The sequence below is a fragment of the Aspergillus versicolor genome (genome assembly GCF_001890125.1).
Source record: "Aspergillus versicolor CBS 583.65 unplaced genomic scaffold ASPVEscaffold_8, whole genome shotgun sequence".
NCBI lineage: Eukaryota > Fungi > Ascomycota > Eurotiomycetes > Eurotiales > Aspergillaceae > Aspergillus > Aspergillus versicolor.
This window is the reverse complement of record NW_024467531.1, coordinates 1,147,239-1,163,836: the sequence shown is the minus strand read 5'-3', so window position 1 is coordinate 1,163,836 and position 16,598 is coordinate 1,147,239. Positions and strand designations below refer to the sequence as shown.

The window sequence follows — 16,598 nt, the reverse complement described above, 5'->3', positions numbered from 1 at the left end:
GTACATTGTTACCAGACATGGCAGCAGACGAAGGTCAATCCTCATCAACAGTCTCCTCTCATTGATATGAGTCTCCGAGACTTCACCACTCTCGATACTCTCGACGATGTTTTCTAGGGCAATGTTACTTGGGTCGACCTGGGCGAGGTGATCATATGTGACTGACCTTGTTTTCCCATTTCCCTGGAATGTTCTCGTTGTTGCACTGAGAACTCAAAGATTTCGCTGAATCTGACGGCGCTGGCAGACATATATACAAATGTTGGCCTCATTGCCCGCGTGAATAATTATCTTATGCATACGTACTGCGTCCAAAGGATTCCACCATGAATACCCTCCTTACCAGCTGGACATCAGAATGGCCACTTCGATATAGTCGCTGCATATCAGATTGGCCAGATGGCAGAATGTCACGGCGTCAGGTAGGACAGCGAGGGATGGACAGGGCGGGATCTGCTGATAAACACCTTGCTTCCAATGTTGTACTGTCTATGGGCCATGAATAGCGAACGTGGTTCTGTTCTAGAACGTGGGCTGCTAATGTCCTTCATCTACCCCAGTATGATAACTAACTTATTGCCAGACTGGCTGTTTCTATGCAGCTTCCTTGCATAGTATGCATGGATATGGTCTTATGAGCTGTTCCACTGGAAATGAGACATTTGCATGGTGTATTTGTCTGCATACACGTTGATATCAAATGAGACAACATAACGATCAATCTGGCTGCCACCCCGCATTCCACTCCAGCTGATACCCTGTTCGTTTCATACTGCCAGGCTATCCATTTCAGTTTTCGCCAACAACTTCATCATCGTACTCGCCGTAGCTTGCATAGTCGCCATAATTTCCGTAGTCCGAGTAGTCACCATAATCGGTCGGCGTGGGAGATGGAGAACGAGTGGAAGTCGAATCAGTACAAGTACTGGTCGTAATTGGAACCGGCGACGATGTTACAGTGCCAATTGCAGTTGGAGAAGGGGGGAGGATTGGTTGGATCGATGGCTCTACCTGCTCGATAGCAGCATCGTTGGACGGCTGCTGGTGCGAGTTCCTAAGAATCCATTTCCGCTCGTGCGCCATTTCCATCATTGGAGCGGCGGCATTGGGCATGCAGCTTCCGGACTCCTCCTTCGTTGCTCTCGTGCATAGTTCTGGGCTTGATTCGGCTGGGCTTCGCACCGGCTGGGCCAGGGCCAGAGCTAGGTGTACCAGGAGGGTGAGAAGTCCGGCAGGGATGAGCTGCATGGTTGCTTTGGCTGAGTCTAGGCCTGACAGGAGAAGTGTTCAATTTGGTATAGGAACTAAGAGGGTGGACGGAGGGACGGGGTTTGTAGTCTATACCGTGGGAGACGCTCGCAGTATTTATACTTGATATCGACCGCCCCGACGATCTTTTGTAGTCAAGCTCATGGTACCTCGCATCGATACGCGTAAGCTAGAGACCCAAAGGAAGACTGGAGCTTGTCCAAGAACCTCCCAGGCATCGGTCCATTTGTCTGGCCTCTGGAGCGGCCCAACGCGGATGCAGTGTCACCGCGCCCTTCCCATCAGAAGGCAGCTTTTCAGCCAGCTTGGGACTCCTTGCTGCTGCTGTTTTATCTTAAGACATTTGAAGGCTGTGCTGTCCAGTCTCTGCTTCCTTAATATTTCTCGTGCATTGATCCAGACTCCTTACTTCCCCGTTGCACCATAACCCTCCTCGCCATAGTCAGTCCTCCAATCTTACCATAAATCTCCACACTTGATGGCTACTCTTTGGGTTCTACCGCGACTGACTCAGATCTAGTACTCCCTCCCCCGGAAGATGAAGCGGTTCTGCAGGTATGCGATCCTTGTCCCACCCGTGATAATCAACGGTTGAGACCCGATGGCAACTCGCATGAAATCGAAACATGCCGATGTTGCACCGGAGGGTCTCTGCCAGTTCCACTATGATTATCTCGTCTGGCCTATTCCTTGATTTCGCCCAATCTCCTGGCAGACGGACTGCAGCTCCCACACCCCTTCCTTCCAAGCCAGCATCCCACTTGCCGCAGACCAGGTCAAGGAATATTCCCTTCATTGTTTTACATCATGAACTACCTACCACCTGTCTCCATAATCGAGGACAAAATGCCTGTCCTGGACCACGATCTGGATACCCATGACAGTGACAGGCTTCTCAAGGACAGCGAGAGTGTATATTCATGGACGTATTCAGACAGGGAAGATGACCGACATCGCGGATTCTGGTGGATTGTCGGCATGGTCATTGCAATCAGCGCGCTGTCCTGCTTGACTGGCTTGTTTATTGGGTATCAACACCATCACAGCGATGAGGCGTGCTCACGGCGCACTTTGCATTACTGTATGCCCCTTTCTCAGGCCTGAAGTCGAGTCTAGCATTCTTGCTTATTCCAACAGCTACCGTCATGTCCAATGTCCCAATAAGATACCACCGGCAGCGGTTCAACGGGTCCCTGCTGAAGGAGAATATCTTTCGCCAGGACGCCGGTCCGGAAGTAGACGCCGCATGGGAATCTCTCGGTGTGAATTGTGAGTTTGTGCATTATAAATATCACGAAATAGTCTAATGAGCATCCAGTCCGACCGATCAGTGTCCCCGCTGAAGACGCAGCACGGTCCGGTATCGCGCCAGACCAGGTCCAGATAAATGAAGCATATGGTGGTGGATATCCAGCGAATGTCGAAGGACTGCATCATCTACACTGCTTGGTTGGTATCCTTCCAGGTCTCCGATGCTAGATGTTTATTTTTTGACTTGCAGAATCTCCTCCGTCAATCTCTCTATTACAACCACGACTACTACCGCTCTCTAGGCACGGGTGCATTCAAAAACGAGGACTTTATCGTGCGCCACCATGTCTGTATGTACGCTGGCCAGTATCTCCAGTCTGAAGCTAGCTAACATCGTCAGCACACTGCCTAGACATCCTCCGCCAGCAGCTGATGTGCACAGTCGACGTCGGCGTCCTCGGCCAGATCTGGGTTCACCCTGATAAACCCTCACCCTTTGTGGACTTCAATACCGAACACCAGTGTCGCAATTTCGAGCAGATCAGGGATTGGGCGGAGAAGCACCAGCTTCCTGAGCGTGTACCGAAGGATTTCCTCCGGCCGCCGCGGGAGGGAGATCGGATATACGACGAGATTCCATGAGTACAAGGTAACTTATAGTTATGGAGGATGCTTTGTAATTATCCAGGTATAACTAGGTAAATCGAATTCGCTTATAATACAGTTTAGCAATTGGAATGAAACGAAAACATATCCACATCAACCCTCACCGCAAGCATCACCCCTTTACATCCCAGCCCAGCCTATTCTTCGCCAACTTCATATTCGCCCTCGACGCATCAACAATACTCCCCATCCACTGCTTGGACATTCCTTCTTTCTCATCACCCCCGGCAGACTTCACTGGGAACATCGCCGTCGCTAAAACAAACCACATTAGCAATCAACCCCAAACCCGTAACAAAACCACAATAGGTAGAATACATACCCAACCCAACCGGCTTATAATTAACATAAATACTCTCCCAAGCCCCAGCAGGCGCTTCATAGACTTCATGCATGATACTGATATGCGGATGCTCCTTGACAGTGCGATTCCACCAGTTCCAGCCGGCGCGGTGCGCAGGCGCGTGCGCGAACTTGTGCAGCCCGGCCATGCTGCGGAAGTAGTATACGGTCATTATCCCGCGGGCGGCGTTGCGTGTTTCGTCGTCGTTGGAGATGTAGGAGGAGCTTGTTAGGTCTGGTTTTGTTATTCCTGTCTTGACTTGAGTTGAAGGATGGTGGTGATTCTTACAGCCGTATTCTTCCCTGTTTGCCTCGAGATCTTTGACCATGTCGTTGAAGTAGTCGCCTACTTTTTTGAATCCGGGCGAGAGGATTCCGAGGGGGCTGTTTTTTTAGTTACTTAGTATTTGTTTCATATATTCCAGGATAAGGGAGGGGCATACTGGTTGGATTTGGCCCCCAGCAGGAGAACAACGACACTATCGCGCGACGGGCGATCGCCGAAATCGCCGTCTTCGTCTGGGATCTGGGCGGAGAATTTCTGCGCGATGACGCCGTCCATCGCTGGGTTTGATTTCAGGCCGTAGGTCATTAAGAGAACATCGACGCCGCGGTAGGCGAGGATGAGCACCGCTGGGATGAACGTGAAGGCTGTCGGGAATAGCCATGTCAGCAGACCTTGCAGGGAGGCTGCGAGGAGGAACCAGCTGGATGGTTGGAAGTTGTTGAGGAGGAGCTGAGCTGTTAGGTATGTTCCTCAACTACTTGGTTGGTTTTGATTAACGTACTGTCTGGCCGGGAATATTCTGGCCCAGGCTTGACCCTGGGGGAGTAGTGGTCGGGGGGAACAGAGGTTGAAGAAGTGCCATGTCTGTTAGTTGCGATGTAGTTTGAGTTGAGCTGTGTTGATGTGAAGTTGTGGTCGGGAATGTCCTGGAATGCAGGTGTGGCTCCTTATATACCTGATCCAGCGTGTCTGCCTACCGGATGGGGGAGTTGATTCGGCGATGTTTATCCATCCGATGAATGTCGGGACGCAGTTCAGTGGCTGAGCAGCCCAATGATGACCACTGAATTAGCGACGCCCCATAAAGCTTGAGCGGATGGGGCCAGATTCCCCCGTCCTCCGTCGACGGTTTGGGGACTGAGGCCGACCGAGTCCGTGTCCGTGTCCGTGTCCGTTCTATAAAACTGAGTGTCTCCCCAGTATCTCAACAGCTATTGTAGGCAGTCTTTGCTTCAGCAATACCCAAATATTAATTCTATTCTAGGCAGATAAACTGTGTTTAACCCCCAAAGAGTCTAGCTTCTAAGAATTGAGAACATAAACCAAATAGTCTAACAATACAGCATCTACTCAACGCATCAACAGCAGCCCTAAGCCAACCCCCAGTCCAAATCCCAGTCCAGCAACCAAACCCAATGCCGCACCAACCCCAAGTCCAACCCCAAGTCCAACACCAAGTCCCCATTTCCTCCCGCCCATCCAGCTACTACTCGTACTCGTGCTCGGCGTGTACACACCGACAAAACTCCCCCCGTCACTATGACTCCCCTCATCAGGAAGCTCGGTATACAGCGCCTCCCCACGCATCACCTGCAGCCACTCAAACTGCATCATCTGCACCTTGGAGTACCCGAATCGGCGGGTCATGTACGTCCAGTCGCCATCGCTGATGAGATCCTTCGCGTGCCGCACTTTGGCGTGCATATGGAAAGCCTCTTCCACGGTCTTGGGCTTTCCCCGTATTGTAGAGGCGCAGTTGACGAAGCCCGTGGCGCCGCTGTAGTATTTCACTTTGAACAGGATGGTGGGGATGTTGTTTAGAGAGGGGTTGTAGAGACAGCCTGCGAATGTGAGGAAGCATTTTATCGTGTCCAAGAGCGGGATGTCTAGGATTCTTGTCTGCTATCGTTAGTGGTTTCATTAAGTAGGCATCAGAGGTTCAAGGGTGCGTACTGGTTCGTTATGCTGGTGCAGACTGTCGGAATGCAACCTCTGTAGTATTGATGTGGCCTCTGCGGTCTGGAGTAGCGGCTTGGCCTCGAAGTTGACCGACTTTGTCATGTTGTTCGTCTTGGAAAGTCTAACTAATTTTGTGCAGGTGGAGTCGCAGGGATCAATGATAAGGAATAGGCTAATATAACGCGCTGGATGGAATAAATGTATGTAAATGGATTGGCAATGTATGGCGCCCCGCTCTATCGATGTGGATTATATAGCCAATTATTGCAGATGAGACGAAGGAAGAGGGTGAAAGCAGTAAGGGTCGTATTTATGTAGCTATGAACAATCTAGACCACACGCCTGCTGTATTCACTCTCTAGTGGAATGTGAATATTGATCTATTCCTAGATGCCCAGTGTATGTTCTCAGTGTACATTCCCAGCCAACCACACTGCACTTATTCTTCTACGCTTCTAGCCAGGACCCCATCACTAGTGAAGAACCACAGTGGGGATGTGTATGTGCATAGCTGGGGCCAGGCCCACAGGCTGCACTCTGAAGGAAACAGTCACACCTCTTGCGAAAGCCGCTCACCGGCTGTGCCATGACGTCGTCACAACCCGATAGCCTGTCGGTTATTGATTGCCAATAGGCTAGGGTTGTCAGGGTAACACGACGCTCAATCTCTTGGGGGATCAAAGGCCAACAGAATCGCGTATGATCAACGCATTTGTGCCTTAGCTGCAGGAGGTGCGCTGACTTGCAGGACCCCGTGAACGGATGGTGCATTTAGGGCTATGATTGGGCGCGGTGAGACGCGGCGGCAGTCGATGACGATGGCGAGCATTTGCTGGCGGTTATAAAGGTAGACTCAACTGTCTGAAATGACAGAAAGCCAGCATCAACTGAATATCTCCCAGGATGTCTACTTCGAGATCGCAGCGTCCGACATCAAGGTCGTCAAGAACGGCGACACATGGCAGGTCGAGGGGTGAGTCACTTAATCCCGCTTAATACTGCTTATATATTAATATCGTCAAGTCGTCCCCGCGAGGAGGTCACAGTCCTCAATGTCTTCCACCCTTCCAACCTCCCCGGAAAGCAGATTGTCGTGGTCAAGATCAGGCTGGGCCCTAACGCTGCCTCGCCGCCTCACACGCACAGCGGCGCCTCCATCGTTGCTGTTGTGACCGAGGGGACTCTCCTCAACCAGATGAACAACAATGACCCGCTTATCTCGTCGCCGGGGGAGATCTTCTATGAAGCACCCGGGTGCCACCACGTTCGCTGTGAGAACAACACCCAGGAGGGGGGTGCCTTTGTGGCGGTGCTGATTATCGACGATGAGGTTGTTGAGAAGGGCTACGAGAATATCTTTGTCTTGGATGCTGAGAAGGAGGGTCGTTAGCTGTAATATTTAGTATTGAATATATCGCGGGTTATCGTTCTGCATTCGAGTGCCAACCATATCGATATCATTACAATTATTCAAATAACCAACTAATGATTCAGTCCGAAATCAATGATGACCTTCCCCCTGGCATGTCCGCTTTCCACTCGCTTGAACGCCTCCTGGAAGAGCTCGAGCGGCCACACGCTGTCCATAAACCCGCGACACTTTCCCTCCTCCACCAGCTTGGTGATAGCTTCAAGATGCTTCCCAACAGGCTCCATAATAAAGAACACCTCCTTGACATCTTTCGTTTCACACTCCTGCGGCCGCACATCCCCCGGCGGCTGGAAGATACTCATCACAATGCCCCCCTCTCTAAGCGCCCACCACGCATCCGCCAACGCCTTGCGTCCAATACAGTCCACCACAACATCCACCTTCCTCCCACCATCATCAGCAGCAACCCAACTCTTCAAATCCACACTCCGATAATCAAGCACCTCATCGGCCCCCAACCCGCTCACAAACCCCAAATTATCCGGCCCGCACGTCCCCACCACGCTCGCCCCCGCCAGCTTCGCCAACTGCACCACCCAAGCCCCTACACCCCCCGACGCAGCGGTAACAAGCACCCTCTTCCCCTTCCACGCTCCACTCTCCAGACTCCCAACACCCGCCTGCTCAAAGAGCGCCTGCCACGCCGTCATACTCGATAGCGGTATCGCCGCCACACCAGCCCAGCTAAGCTCATTCCTAGGCCGATGCGCCAGCTCCTCCGTCGCGAGAAGCGTATACTCGCTGGCCCCGCCATTGCGGGCGTAGTTTGCGCGCGTGTACACCGCGTCCCCTGGGCGGAATGGCGAGTCTGGTGGGGCGCTTACCACTGTCCCTGCGACGTCGGGGCAGGGGATGAACACGCGGGGCCCGGATGAGGGGGGGAAGAGAGGGGGCCAGAGGAGTTCGCCCGCGCAGGGGGCGACGGCTTGTACGCGGATGAGGTGTTCGGAGGAGTTTGGGGATGGGGTTGGGGTGGGGAGGGTGGTGAGGATGAGGGATTGGGAGTGGGCGTTTGGTTGTTGGATTGCGCGCATGGTTTTCGGAGGCATTTTGGTGGTAGCAAGTAAGTATTCCTGGTGTTGGGTATTCACATGGAAATGGGAGAGGATGGGGGATTTATAGAGTTGTTGGATCTGGGAAGGTCTAGATGTGGCGATGTAGTTTGGTTGAGTGGATGGATGGATAGGCTATTGGCGGATAAATCTGCCACTGACTCACCACCACCTATTGCTGTCTTTGTTCGTTGATCAGATGGGCTGACTGCCGGTCGGGCAATGTCAGACTGGGTATTGAAGAGTAGGCTATTGCTGCCGCGTATAACGGAATCACATCCGACCGTTGGATCTACTACGAATGGTCAAGGAACACTCTCGCTCGAGACAGGAGACGTGGTCATTATTCATTAATCGAGTGGAGATACAGTCATCTATACCGCAGCCATAGGCACATTCATATCAAACAGCCCACAAAAGTCAAAGTTCGTATCCAGCAGCTGGATATCAGCAAACGACGGCGGATCCATAAACGCCGAGACATCCGGCATTTCCTCAGACCCAGGCTCAAATGCACGCTCTGGCTCAGGAGGAACGTACCCAGGACTCTTTACAACTGGCTTCCCCTGTGTAACCTGCTTCAACCCAAGAATCTCCCTCGCAATAATCCCCACCTCCTTATACGTCCTCTGCCCCATGGGCCAGTACTCCCCCAGCACCTTCAACGCACCCATACTCAGCCGGACCCGTTCACGCGCGAGTTTCAGCGGCTGCCCACTGTAATGGAATCGACACGCCGCGAGGTGCGCAATCACCAGGTTCGATATCATACATATGATAAACGGGGTATGCGTGCTGATGTTCGTAGGCAGCGTAAGCAGGTCATCGAACTGGTCTATGGCACGCAGCACCTTGGCCGTGTGTAACTGGCACTGGGCGGAGTTGCACCCGCGCAGGCTTTCCGGCGGTGCAGGTGGCGAACAGTGCGCTATTGCCTCGATGGGGCTGTATGCAAGGGTTGAGAGTTGGCGGTGGATGTCCACGACGTATCTGGCGGTGTCAGTAGGTAACCAACTTTACCATCGACGAAAGTGGACGTACGTCTGGATGGCCATGCTGGCTTTGAAGAGGAGCTCGTCGACGGTCCCGTCCTCTCGCACAATCTCCTTCTTCGAAGGATGCAGCAGCGATCGCCAGGCCGTCACGGCGGCATCGGCATTGGCGCATATCGTCGGGCAATTGGTGATAGTCATGCCCTTGCGCGCTGCAAAGGCAAGATCAAGACCGCGCGTGAGCCCGACCAGTTCAGCGTACGAGGAGAACATGCGCTCGTCGTCGTCGAGGAACTCTCGCATATCGTAGTCTTGCAGCGTCCGCGGCGTAGGTATTTTCTATCTCGTCAATACACCACACATTTGACCAGGGAAAGAGTCATACACCACTCTCATACGCATCCTCATCACAAGGTAAATCAACGCTCATCTCCATCCCACTCGTCCGAAAGGGATAAGAGCTCGTACTCCCCGCAATATGCGCATCCGTCATATAGATCTGCCACCAGGTGCGCCGCCAGCACTCCTCCAGCAGCGGGTCATTCTCGCCATTGGTATGCGCATACTCCCTCGACTGCATCCCCAGCTGCAGAGCCATCGCAACCGCTCGATCAAGCAAACCCATCGACTTCTCCGGCTCATTGGCCCAGTGGATTGCGATCGAGAAGAGTAACACCGCCTGGACATCGAATCCGGTAAACGTCCCATTCCCATTCAATGCAGAAACTGCCTGCTCTGCCTCGGCCTTTAGCGATGTAGATAAGACCGACTTTGCGTACACCGAGCCGATGTACTGTAAGACCGCGACAAGGGTCTGCAGCGGTCGCCCGTCGCTTGCAAGACGGCGTTTCAGAGCCCACTGCGGGAGAACACATGGATGCGCGAAATGGAAGAAGGAATAGTATCGCGCGATGAATTGCTCTGCGAGCGATGAGTCACTGAGGTCGCTATTGCTGTTGCTATTCCGCGATATGCTGGTTGATGAAGTGCTACGGTCGTCGTCTGTTGAGCTGGGCGGACAGGGCGCAATAGCCGGGACTGAAATATTTGAAATTGGTCGCTGGGCTGAGAATGAGTTCTGCAAAAGCTGAGTTGAGCTATCCGGTTGAGTCGGATTTCGGGTCCGCCGGCCGCCGCGACGAGATTTGGCGTAGATGCATTGGAGGCCTTCGGTGCGGCAGCGGGCGCAGACGGGGGTCGTTGCGTCGCAGCGTAAGTGCTTGGAGCGGCAGGGAACGTAGGCGAGCGAGACCCGGCGGGTTGTCGGAGTGGCCTTTTGGCTCATGAAGATGGAACCTTGAAGATATTTGGTGAGATCGAGATGGCTGTGGAGGAGACGATCGCACGAGGCGGAGGGGCAGAGATGCGCTGGCTCGTGACTGCATCCGGCTTATCCTGCATGTGGCTGTCGGATTCTCGCTTTCCGGACCTCTTGATTCTGCCAGACTCTGCTAATGATTCTGCCAATGACTCTGAAGTCGATCGATCTCAGTCAAACTCTGCTTAAAGCTGGTTCGGTCAATCATGTTGCTTGTTGGGGTTTTAGGGCTGTGGGGTTTGCAATGGCGCAACCCCAACATTGCCAGTATGTAGATAAATTCATTACCAGATAATAGTTCAAATTCACCAGTCATTCTTATTCTGTTAACGGTATAAGGAACAATGATCACGGTACTACCACGGCACAAGAGCCATCCCAGCCAGCAGAGAAAGCGTCAGAATCCCAGCCATCGCCATCCTGGACGCCCCATTATCCTGGTCAGAACCAGAATCGCCAGAGTCATTGTCCGAGTTTGACGAATCACTGTCATTGTTATTTTCATTACCATTCCCATTGCCATTGCCATCTCCATTGCCGTCCCCATCCCTAGGCCGGTGCACAAGATAAATCGGCCCCGCCAAAGTCGCAGCAACCAGCTCCTCAGTCTCGCGAGCATCCAGAGTCCGAGTCGTCGTGCGAGTCGGTGTCCTTGGAACCGTCACTGTAGGCACAAGGATATTACCAGTATGGGTGACGCCGAAGAGAACGAACGTCGTGCTGACACGCTCCAGATCCGGGTCCCGTGCGCCAAAGTCAGCGAAGCAGGCTGTCGACATGCTGTGCGATGGGAGCGTGGAGTAGCAAACCCCGTTTCTGCCGACTGACATTGAACTATGACTGTTAGCTTGTTACGAAGTACAGCCGTATATCTGTTTCTCCTACCTTGGGCAGCAAGCGATGGCTGTTTCGCTGGGATCGAGGAGTGCGCCGAGGGCGCCTTGAACACCCAGTGCAATATCGCCACTGTCATCGTCGCTCCAAGTACCTGTTGGTAGGGCGTCTACCGTAAAAATGCCAGTCGTGCTGACTTGTCCATCGCTTGGGCGCGAGGCAGCCCCGACAGATGTCCACCCCGAGGGGCATCGGACTCCCGGGGACCAGTAGGGGATATTGCGCTGATCGCTCAGAAAGTCGTCAACCAGGTCTGAGTTAGTGGGCCGCGGTCCGCAATCGTCTAGGGTCGTGGCAGGGCACGACTCAAACATGGCGGGGATAGAGGGGATGTCGTTGTCTGCGTAGTAGATCTGGCTGGGCTGGCTGCATGACGAGCTTGTCCAGGTGGCTGGCGCTGAGCCCCAGTTGGCCAGGGTCCATCCAAGAGTTGTGCTTGCAGTCGGCATGATATAAAGGCAATTAATTGCTTGTAGATACTGTGTTGGCTTCGACTCTATCTGCGGATATGCTTGGTATACTTATAGTATCAGTCGGCGCAACAATTGGGCTCTCACTACCAAGCCCATTGCAAACAAGACCATCCTGCTCTTAGGCAGCAAGAATACTCGACACAAAAGACACTGGTTTATTGGCGCGAGGGCAAACTTGAACAAAACCGCAGTCCTGGCTTACTGCGCCTCAGGAAGATGCAGTGATACCTTCGGCGGGCATTCTAGTGGTTGCCAAAGCCCAGCCAAGAGATTTTTTTTTTTTTTTGGCAAGGTCCAGGTCCAATTTAGAGTCCGTCAGGATGCCCACGTCAATTGAGTGACCGTGTGATGGGAGACCTGCAGATACTCAGCCCGATATGCATTCTTGATTGGAGACATCTGCACGGAGGTCTGATCCAGCAAGGATAGTCTCAGGCTCCAGTGTAGCTTTAAGCGATTGCAACTGTCGAATCATCACATCGCTCATGCACATCGACATGGAACCGCTGAAATAAAGGCGGAGGACGCTTTCATCTTGGCGTACTTGGTGAGCTCTGGATTGTACTCCGAAACAGAAATATCGGCAATTATCTGATCTATTTGCGTTATGTATCTGGTAAATCTTGACCTGCCATTTCTTTTAATAATCAACCAGTCACATTCAAGACATCTTAGATGCGAAAGCCCAAGGGAATCTCCATCCCTATAACGGGCACTTACTACCTAGCTATCCTTTTGTCTCCATATGTGTGGAAGACTTTCTCAGAGTTGCCCTGTTAAAGTCCAAAACTAGGGTCAGTGACGTGCTCGTTGTGCGTTAATAGATGAATTTGCTCATAGCAAAGCAAGCCTGATCATCATGACCACCCCATACAGAGAATATAATGGTACAGATGATGATCCAGTGAATGGCGCCTCAGGCTACAGCCCGTTTGGATGTTCTGGCAAACGGAGGGTGAATGTGTTACTGCCCCTCAACAAACAGACTGTCCTTGTCACTTACTCTACCAGGCCTCTCTCAGTATTCTCCCTATACCCCTTCTGTTACTTTACCTTCTACAATATCTAGTCCTACATGACACGCGCCCAGATGCCGAAGCCAAGCAGGACGAAGAAGAGAAAGCACTCGCAGTCCGACACCGGCTGCAGAAAGAACCGTCCTGAGAGCCGTCCTGACACCCAAGCGAAACCAGAATGGACGCCTACTCATCATCATCGAGAAGACCAGAAGCTCGCCAGTATCCACCTCCCCAGTTCCGCCGTCAATATCGCCTTGAGTCCGGACGATAAGTTCGCTGCGGTGATCATCGGTGAAAGGCAAAACGCACAAGCAAAGCTCCAGATCTACTGTGTGGAAAGCTTCCTACTTGTCGAAACAGTTCAGGTCGGGTCGGGCCATTTCTTTGGACTTTCCTTTGCGCCCAGCTCGCCACACCAGAACGGATACATGGTTGCTGTGTCAAAGACATGCGGGGGTGCTATGCTCTGGTACTTTGACGACTGTGGGAGACTGCGAGATCCAGCAGATGTCAGCCAAGATGTTGATAGGACTGGGTTATACGAACGACTGGGTCAGGATATCATCTCAGTTCTGATAGATTATTACAATAAGGAGGCGAACGAAACGCGGGGGCCCCTAGAGGGAATCACAAACACGCTGCGTGAAGCCTTCGAGCTGGGTCAGAGGGAACACAAGATACCGTATCGACTAGGCGGCGACAAGGTGATATTCAGTCCCGACGGCACCTTCTTGATCACAGCTATAATGTACGACCCTGTCTCGACTTCGAACGGCGCGCCTCTAGTGCTATGGGACCTTCGGACACGGGTGATTCGACACATTATCCCCTGCGTTTCGAGCAAGATCTGGTGGGTTTCCATAAGCCCCGATTCACGGCTGATAGCGTTTGGGGAAAGCGACACTTCCGTTCAGATCTGGGATTCGCAAACAGGTAGCTTCATTCCTCCACTGAAAGTACGCGGAGCGTTCATCAGGCACGGAGTGTTCTCGCCTGATTCGGCGCATATTGCGCTGCTCAACCGCCCCGGCGATTCCGACGCATCGGTCTTTGTCCACGGCCTTGCGGGTGGAAAACGCGACGCTTCACTGCAGCAGGTCGCAAATTGCTCCGAGCCTATTTCTTGGAATCACGACGGTACTTTGCTGGCGGTGCTCCGTGCAGAGAATGAGATATCGCTGTGGGATCCCTTCACAAGCCAGCGGCCAACGAGGATGGAGTGGTCTCTGCCTTCTTATACCCACGCATATCCCAATTCCATTCAGTTCACCGACCAGGGGAGGAAGTTGATGTTGGTCTCAGCTTCCGGGGCGACTGATGTTTATGACATGTTGTCTCTTACGCTGCACCGATTCCCTGGTGAGACGGGCACCGTTCGCAATGCGCTTTGCGCCAGGGATGGTTCTTTTTTGGCTGTGAGGGAAGGGAAGGTATTGACGTTTGGGGGCTCCAAGTGAAATCTGCTGTAACCAGGAAGCTTTCTTTAATTTGAGTCAAGATAAGTGTCAAGTAAATGATCAAGATTCTGTTGCCTTTGTGCTTTCCTTAGCTATACATCAAATGCAGCACTCATTTTGACTCAGTCAGCCTTCGGCGGCCGATTGGCATTAATCGCAGCGAGAATTGAGCCCGCTCCCTGTTTCACAAGTCGCGAAGCCAATTCTTCGCCGAGCGCAGTTGCTTCCTCCTCAGTCCGTATCGTTGCGTCAATGACATCCTGAACGCTTTCCGTACCATCAAGACTAACAACAATCGCTGAAATCTTCAACCGGCCCAGAGCGTCATCAACCCACTCCGTCTCAACACCGATGGGGACAGTGCAACCACCCTCCAAAGTGCGTAGGAGAGCCCGCTCCGCAAGACAGGCGAGGGTAGACTTCCGATCACCTAACTGATTCAGGAGTTCCAGAGTTTTAATGTCTCCCTTGCGAATCTCCAGCCCCAACGCACCCTGACCAACTGCGTGTAGAATCCCGCCATCCTTCGAGCCCATGTACTGCGTAATCCGATGCTTCAATCCAATTCGTTCAAGGCCAGCGGCCGACATAACCATGCAGGTGTACTCGCTCTCGGGGTTATCAACTTTCGCCAGACGAGTTTCGACGTTGCCGCGGAGGTTGGCAAAGCGGAGGTGCGGGTAGAGACGGCGAAGCTGTGCAGAGCGTCGGACGGAGGATGTACCAACGACGGCGCCTTCGGGTAGTGTCTGCAAGCTTGTATATAAAAGGCCGGATTTGACTATCAGCGCATCGCGGGGGTCATCGCGGAGGGGGATGGCGGCCAGATCGCAGGAGTCGGGGAGCCTAGTGGGCATATCTAGTCAACGGTTTAAGGTCGTTCGGAAAGTGTAGGACGAGGTAATTGGACAGGATATACCTTTCAGGCAATGCACAACAACATCGATATCACCGGAGTTCAGCTTGTCCTCCAGTTCAGACGTCCATAGATTCTTTGCTCCGAAGTTGTACAGCTCGGTCGACTTGTCTTTGTCGCCTAGTGTGTGGAGAGTTTCGATCTCGTAGGTCCGATCGGGGGCGATCCGGCGTAGGCTCTCGCGGATGCCTTCGGCCTGGACGATGGCCAGGTTCGATCGACGAGTGCCGATTCGCAGCGGAGTGGTCTCAACCATGATGGGCTCTGAAGTCGGTGTTGACGTTGCAGATCGTTGCGGGGCGTGGATTTAATTTCAGGCACTCGGGCTCGGAAAATCAATCCCCCATAAAATGTATCCCCACGCACTGGATCCTATATCCACGTAGTTTCTCACTTCCAGTTCTGAGAACAAATATGAGATTATATATAAAATTGGGCTAAACTAGTCTATTTTAAAGTCAAGAAACAGGATTTAGCTTTCGGCAACATTTCTAGATTCCTGCCTGACTTGTGAAAACACAATCATCAAGCTGTCCCAGACAATATACATATCTATATATATATAGTTGCAATGTAGTTTAATCCTGGAATTCTTTCCACTTAACCATCCTGTCTTGTAAATCCAGCACTTCCCCGTCTACAGAGAACGTCCCATCTCCGCGATGATGAAACATTCTTCCAGTTTCCCTAAATCCAGGGCTCACCCAGGCCTTGACAACTTTAAGAACCCACATCCTATACTTCTTGACTATACTCCTATCCACAACAACACACTCAACATTCGCAATAATCCCATCATCACCAGCACTGACGAGTGGCGCTTTCACCGAAGCCGCAGGAAGCGCACCCATCCCAAAGGCCTCCCACTTATCCACCTCATCGCCATCACAATTGCCGATGTCCACGACTTTCTGCGCGATGCGCGCATCTGGAATAGCGAGGACGCATTCCCCGCTTTCCTTGAGAGCCTCGAAGCTTGTATTCCATGGCCCAATGCAGGCGCTGATTAGGGGCGGGGAGTCATGCTGCAGCATCATGTGGAAGCCGATTGTCATGAGGTTGTAGGTTGATTCGGCGAGAGAGCCTGTCGAGACAAGGAGGACAGGTCCTGGTTCTATGAGGCGATAAACCTTGGATGGAGGGTATGGTTCGAAGAGATATTTGGTGTTGTTGTTGTCCTGTTCGGACTTCTTTGATGATGATGGGCTCTCGGTTATGGGCGATGCTTTGCGCTTGCGTGGCATGGTTTAGGTTCGATATCAGTGTCTTTGAGTGATGAAAATGTTTATGCTCTTGAATCGATCGTATCACGACTGGTGATGGCTTCGAAGGTGGACTTTTTTTCTTGTAGACGACAGCAAGACATCATAGATCGATGAAGTATTGCCCCACGTTCCCCACCCCGACGCTCTTCGGATGATACGACTGCAAACATAGATAGTTTACAATTCTCGTATCCTGCCGATGACTGAGTATTCTGCGTCTCTGGGATATCAGCTGGGTGCTGAGCTGGTGGCGCCGGGAATTTTGATATCCGATGAAAGGAGATTC

The 16,598-nt window shown here is 52.4% G+C and overlaps 11 protein-coding genes across 11 annotated transcripts; 3 read left to right on the top strand and 8 right to left on the bottom strand.

Moving 5' to 3' along the window:
• Positions 1 to 394: 394 nt before the first annotated feature.
• Positions 395 to 1,511, bottom strand: ASPVEDRAFT_44581 (uncharacterized protein). Its single transcript, XM_040813083.1, has one exon. The coding sequence runs from the start codon at positions 1,246 to 1,248 to the stop codon at positions 790 to 792; it is 459 nt and encodes a 152-aa protein (XP_040670796.1). The 5' UTR covers positions 1,249 to 1,511; the 3' UTR covers positions 395 to 789.
• Positions 1,512 to 2,076: 565 nt separating this feature from the next.
• On the top strand, positions 2,077 to 3,162 carry ASPVEDRAFT_86396 (oxidase ustYa family protein; the record flags this gene model as incomplete). Its single annotated transcript, XM_040817837.1, has 5 exons — positions 2,077 to 2,350; positions 2,407 to 2,538; positions 2,588 to 2,718; positions 2,771 to 2,870; positions 2,921 to 3,162. 5 exons carry the CDS (start codon positions 2,077 to 2,079, stop codon positions 3,160 to 3,162), a joined length of 879 nt encoding a protein of 292 aa, XP_040670795.1.
• Positions 3,020 to 4,444, bottom strand: fmaE (monooxygenase fmaE). Its single transcript, XM_040813082.1, has 5 exons — positions 4,317 to 4,444; positions 3,972 to 4,264; positions 3,818 to 3,912; positions 3,509 to 3,763; positions 3,020 to 3,441 (listed from the first exon to the last, which is right to left on the bottom strand). Exons 1-5 carry the CDS (start codon positions 4,395 to 4,397, stop codon positions 3,299 to 3,301), a joined length of 867 nt encoding a protein of 288 aa, XP_040670794.1. The 5' UTR covers positions 4,398 to 4,444; the 3' UTR covers positions 3,020 to 3,298.
• A 328-nt stretch (positions 4,445 to 4,772) lies between these two features.
• On the bottom strand, positions 4,773 to 5,676 carry ASPVEDRAFT_74469 (uncharacterized protein). Its single transcript, XM_040816257.1, has 2 exons — positions 5,489 to 5,676; positions 4,773 to 5,434 (listed from the first exon to the last, which is right to left on the bottom strand). Exons 1-2 carry the CDS (start codon positions 5,594 to 5,596, stop codon positions 4,886 to 4,888), a joined length of 657 nt encoding a protein of 218 aa, XP_040670793.1. The 5' UTR covers positions 5,597 to 5,676; the 3' UTR covers positions 4,773 to 4,885.
• A 684-nt stretch (positions 5,677 to 6,360) lies between these two features.
• On the top strand, positions 6,361 to 6,884 carry ASPVEDRAFT_86394 (cupin domain-containing protein; the record flags this gene model as incomplete). The annotated part of the gene is made up of 2 exons (XM_040817836.1): positions 6,361 to 6,467; positions 6,518 to 6,884. 2 exons carry the CDS (start codon positions 6,361 to 6,363, stop codon positions 6,882 to 6,884), a joined length of 474 nt encoding a protein of 157 aa, XP_040670792.1.
• Positions 6,522 to 8,171, bottom strand: ASPVEDRAFT_197981 (NADP-dependent oxidoreductase). The gene has a single exon (XM_040809247.1). It carries the CDS (start codon positions 7,973 to 7,975, stop codon positions 6,977 to 6,979), a length of 999 nt encoding a protein of 332 aa, XP_040670791.1. The 5' UTR covers positions 7,976 to 8,171; the 3' UTR covers positions 6,522 to 6,976.
• A 181-nt stretch (positions 8,172 to 8,352) lies between these two features.
• On the bottom strand, positions 8,353 to 10,255 carry ASPVEDRAFT_55065 (putative C6 transcription factor; the record flags this gene model as incomplete). The annotated part of the gene is made up of 3 exons (XM_040815014.1): positions 8,353 to 8,875; positions 9,020 to 9,281; positions 9,358 to 10,255. 3 exons carry the CDS (start codon positions 10,253 to 10,255, stop codon positions 8,353 to 8,355), a joined length of 1,683 nt encoding a protein of 560 aa, XP_040670790.1.
• Positions 10,256 to 10,644: 389 nt separating this feature from the next.
• Positions 10,645 to 11,631, bottom strand: ASPVEDRAFT_136952 (uncharacterized protein; the record flags this gene model as incomplete). The annotated part of the gene is made up of 2 exons (XM_040807342.1): positions 10,645 to 11,122; positions 11,174 to 11,631. 2 exons carry the CDS (start codon positions 11,629 to 11,631, stop codon positions 10,645 to 10,647), a joined length of 936 nt encoding a protein of 311 aa, XP_040670789.1.
• A 1,114-nt stretch (positions 11,632 to 12,745) lies between these two features.
• On the top strand, positions 12,746 to 14,131 carry ASPVEDRAFT_86390 (WD40 repeat domain-containing protein; the record flags this gene model as incomplete). Its single annotated transcript, XM_040817835.1, has 1 exon — positions 12,746 to 14,131. The coding sequence occupies one exon, from the start codon at positions 12,746 to 12,748 to the stop codon at positions 14,129 to 14,131; it is 1,386 nt and encodes a 461-aa protein (XP_040670788.1).
• Positions 14,132 to 14,253: 122 nt separating this feature from the next.
• ASPVEDRAFT_31442 (porphobilinogen deaminase) lies at positions 14,254 to 15,303 on the bottom strand (the record flags this gene model as incomplete). Its single annotated transcript, XM_040810473.1, has 2 exons — positions 14,254 to 14,990; positions 15,051 to 15,303. The coding sequence occupies 2 exons, from the start codon at positions 15,301 to 15,303 to the stop codon at positions 14,254 to 14,256; spliced, it is 990 nt and encodes a 329-aa protein (XP_040670787.1).
• Positions 15,304 to 15,462: 159 nt separating this feature from the next.
• Positions 15,463 to 16,586, bottom strand: ASPVEDRAFT_829571 (flavin reductase family protein). Its single transcript, XM_040817294.1, has one exon. It carries the CDS (start codon positions 16,289 to 16,291, stop codon positions 15,626 to 15,628), a length of 666 nt encoding a protein of 221 aa, XP_040670786.1. The 5' UTR covers positions 16,292 to 16,586; the 3' UTR covers positions 15,463 to 15,625.
• Between the last annotated feature and the right edge of the window lie 12 nt (positions 16,587 to 16,598).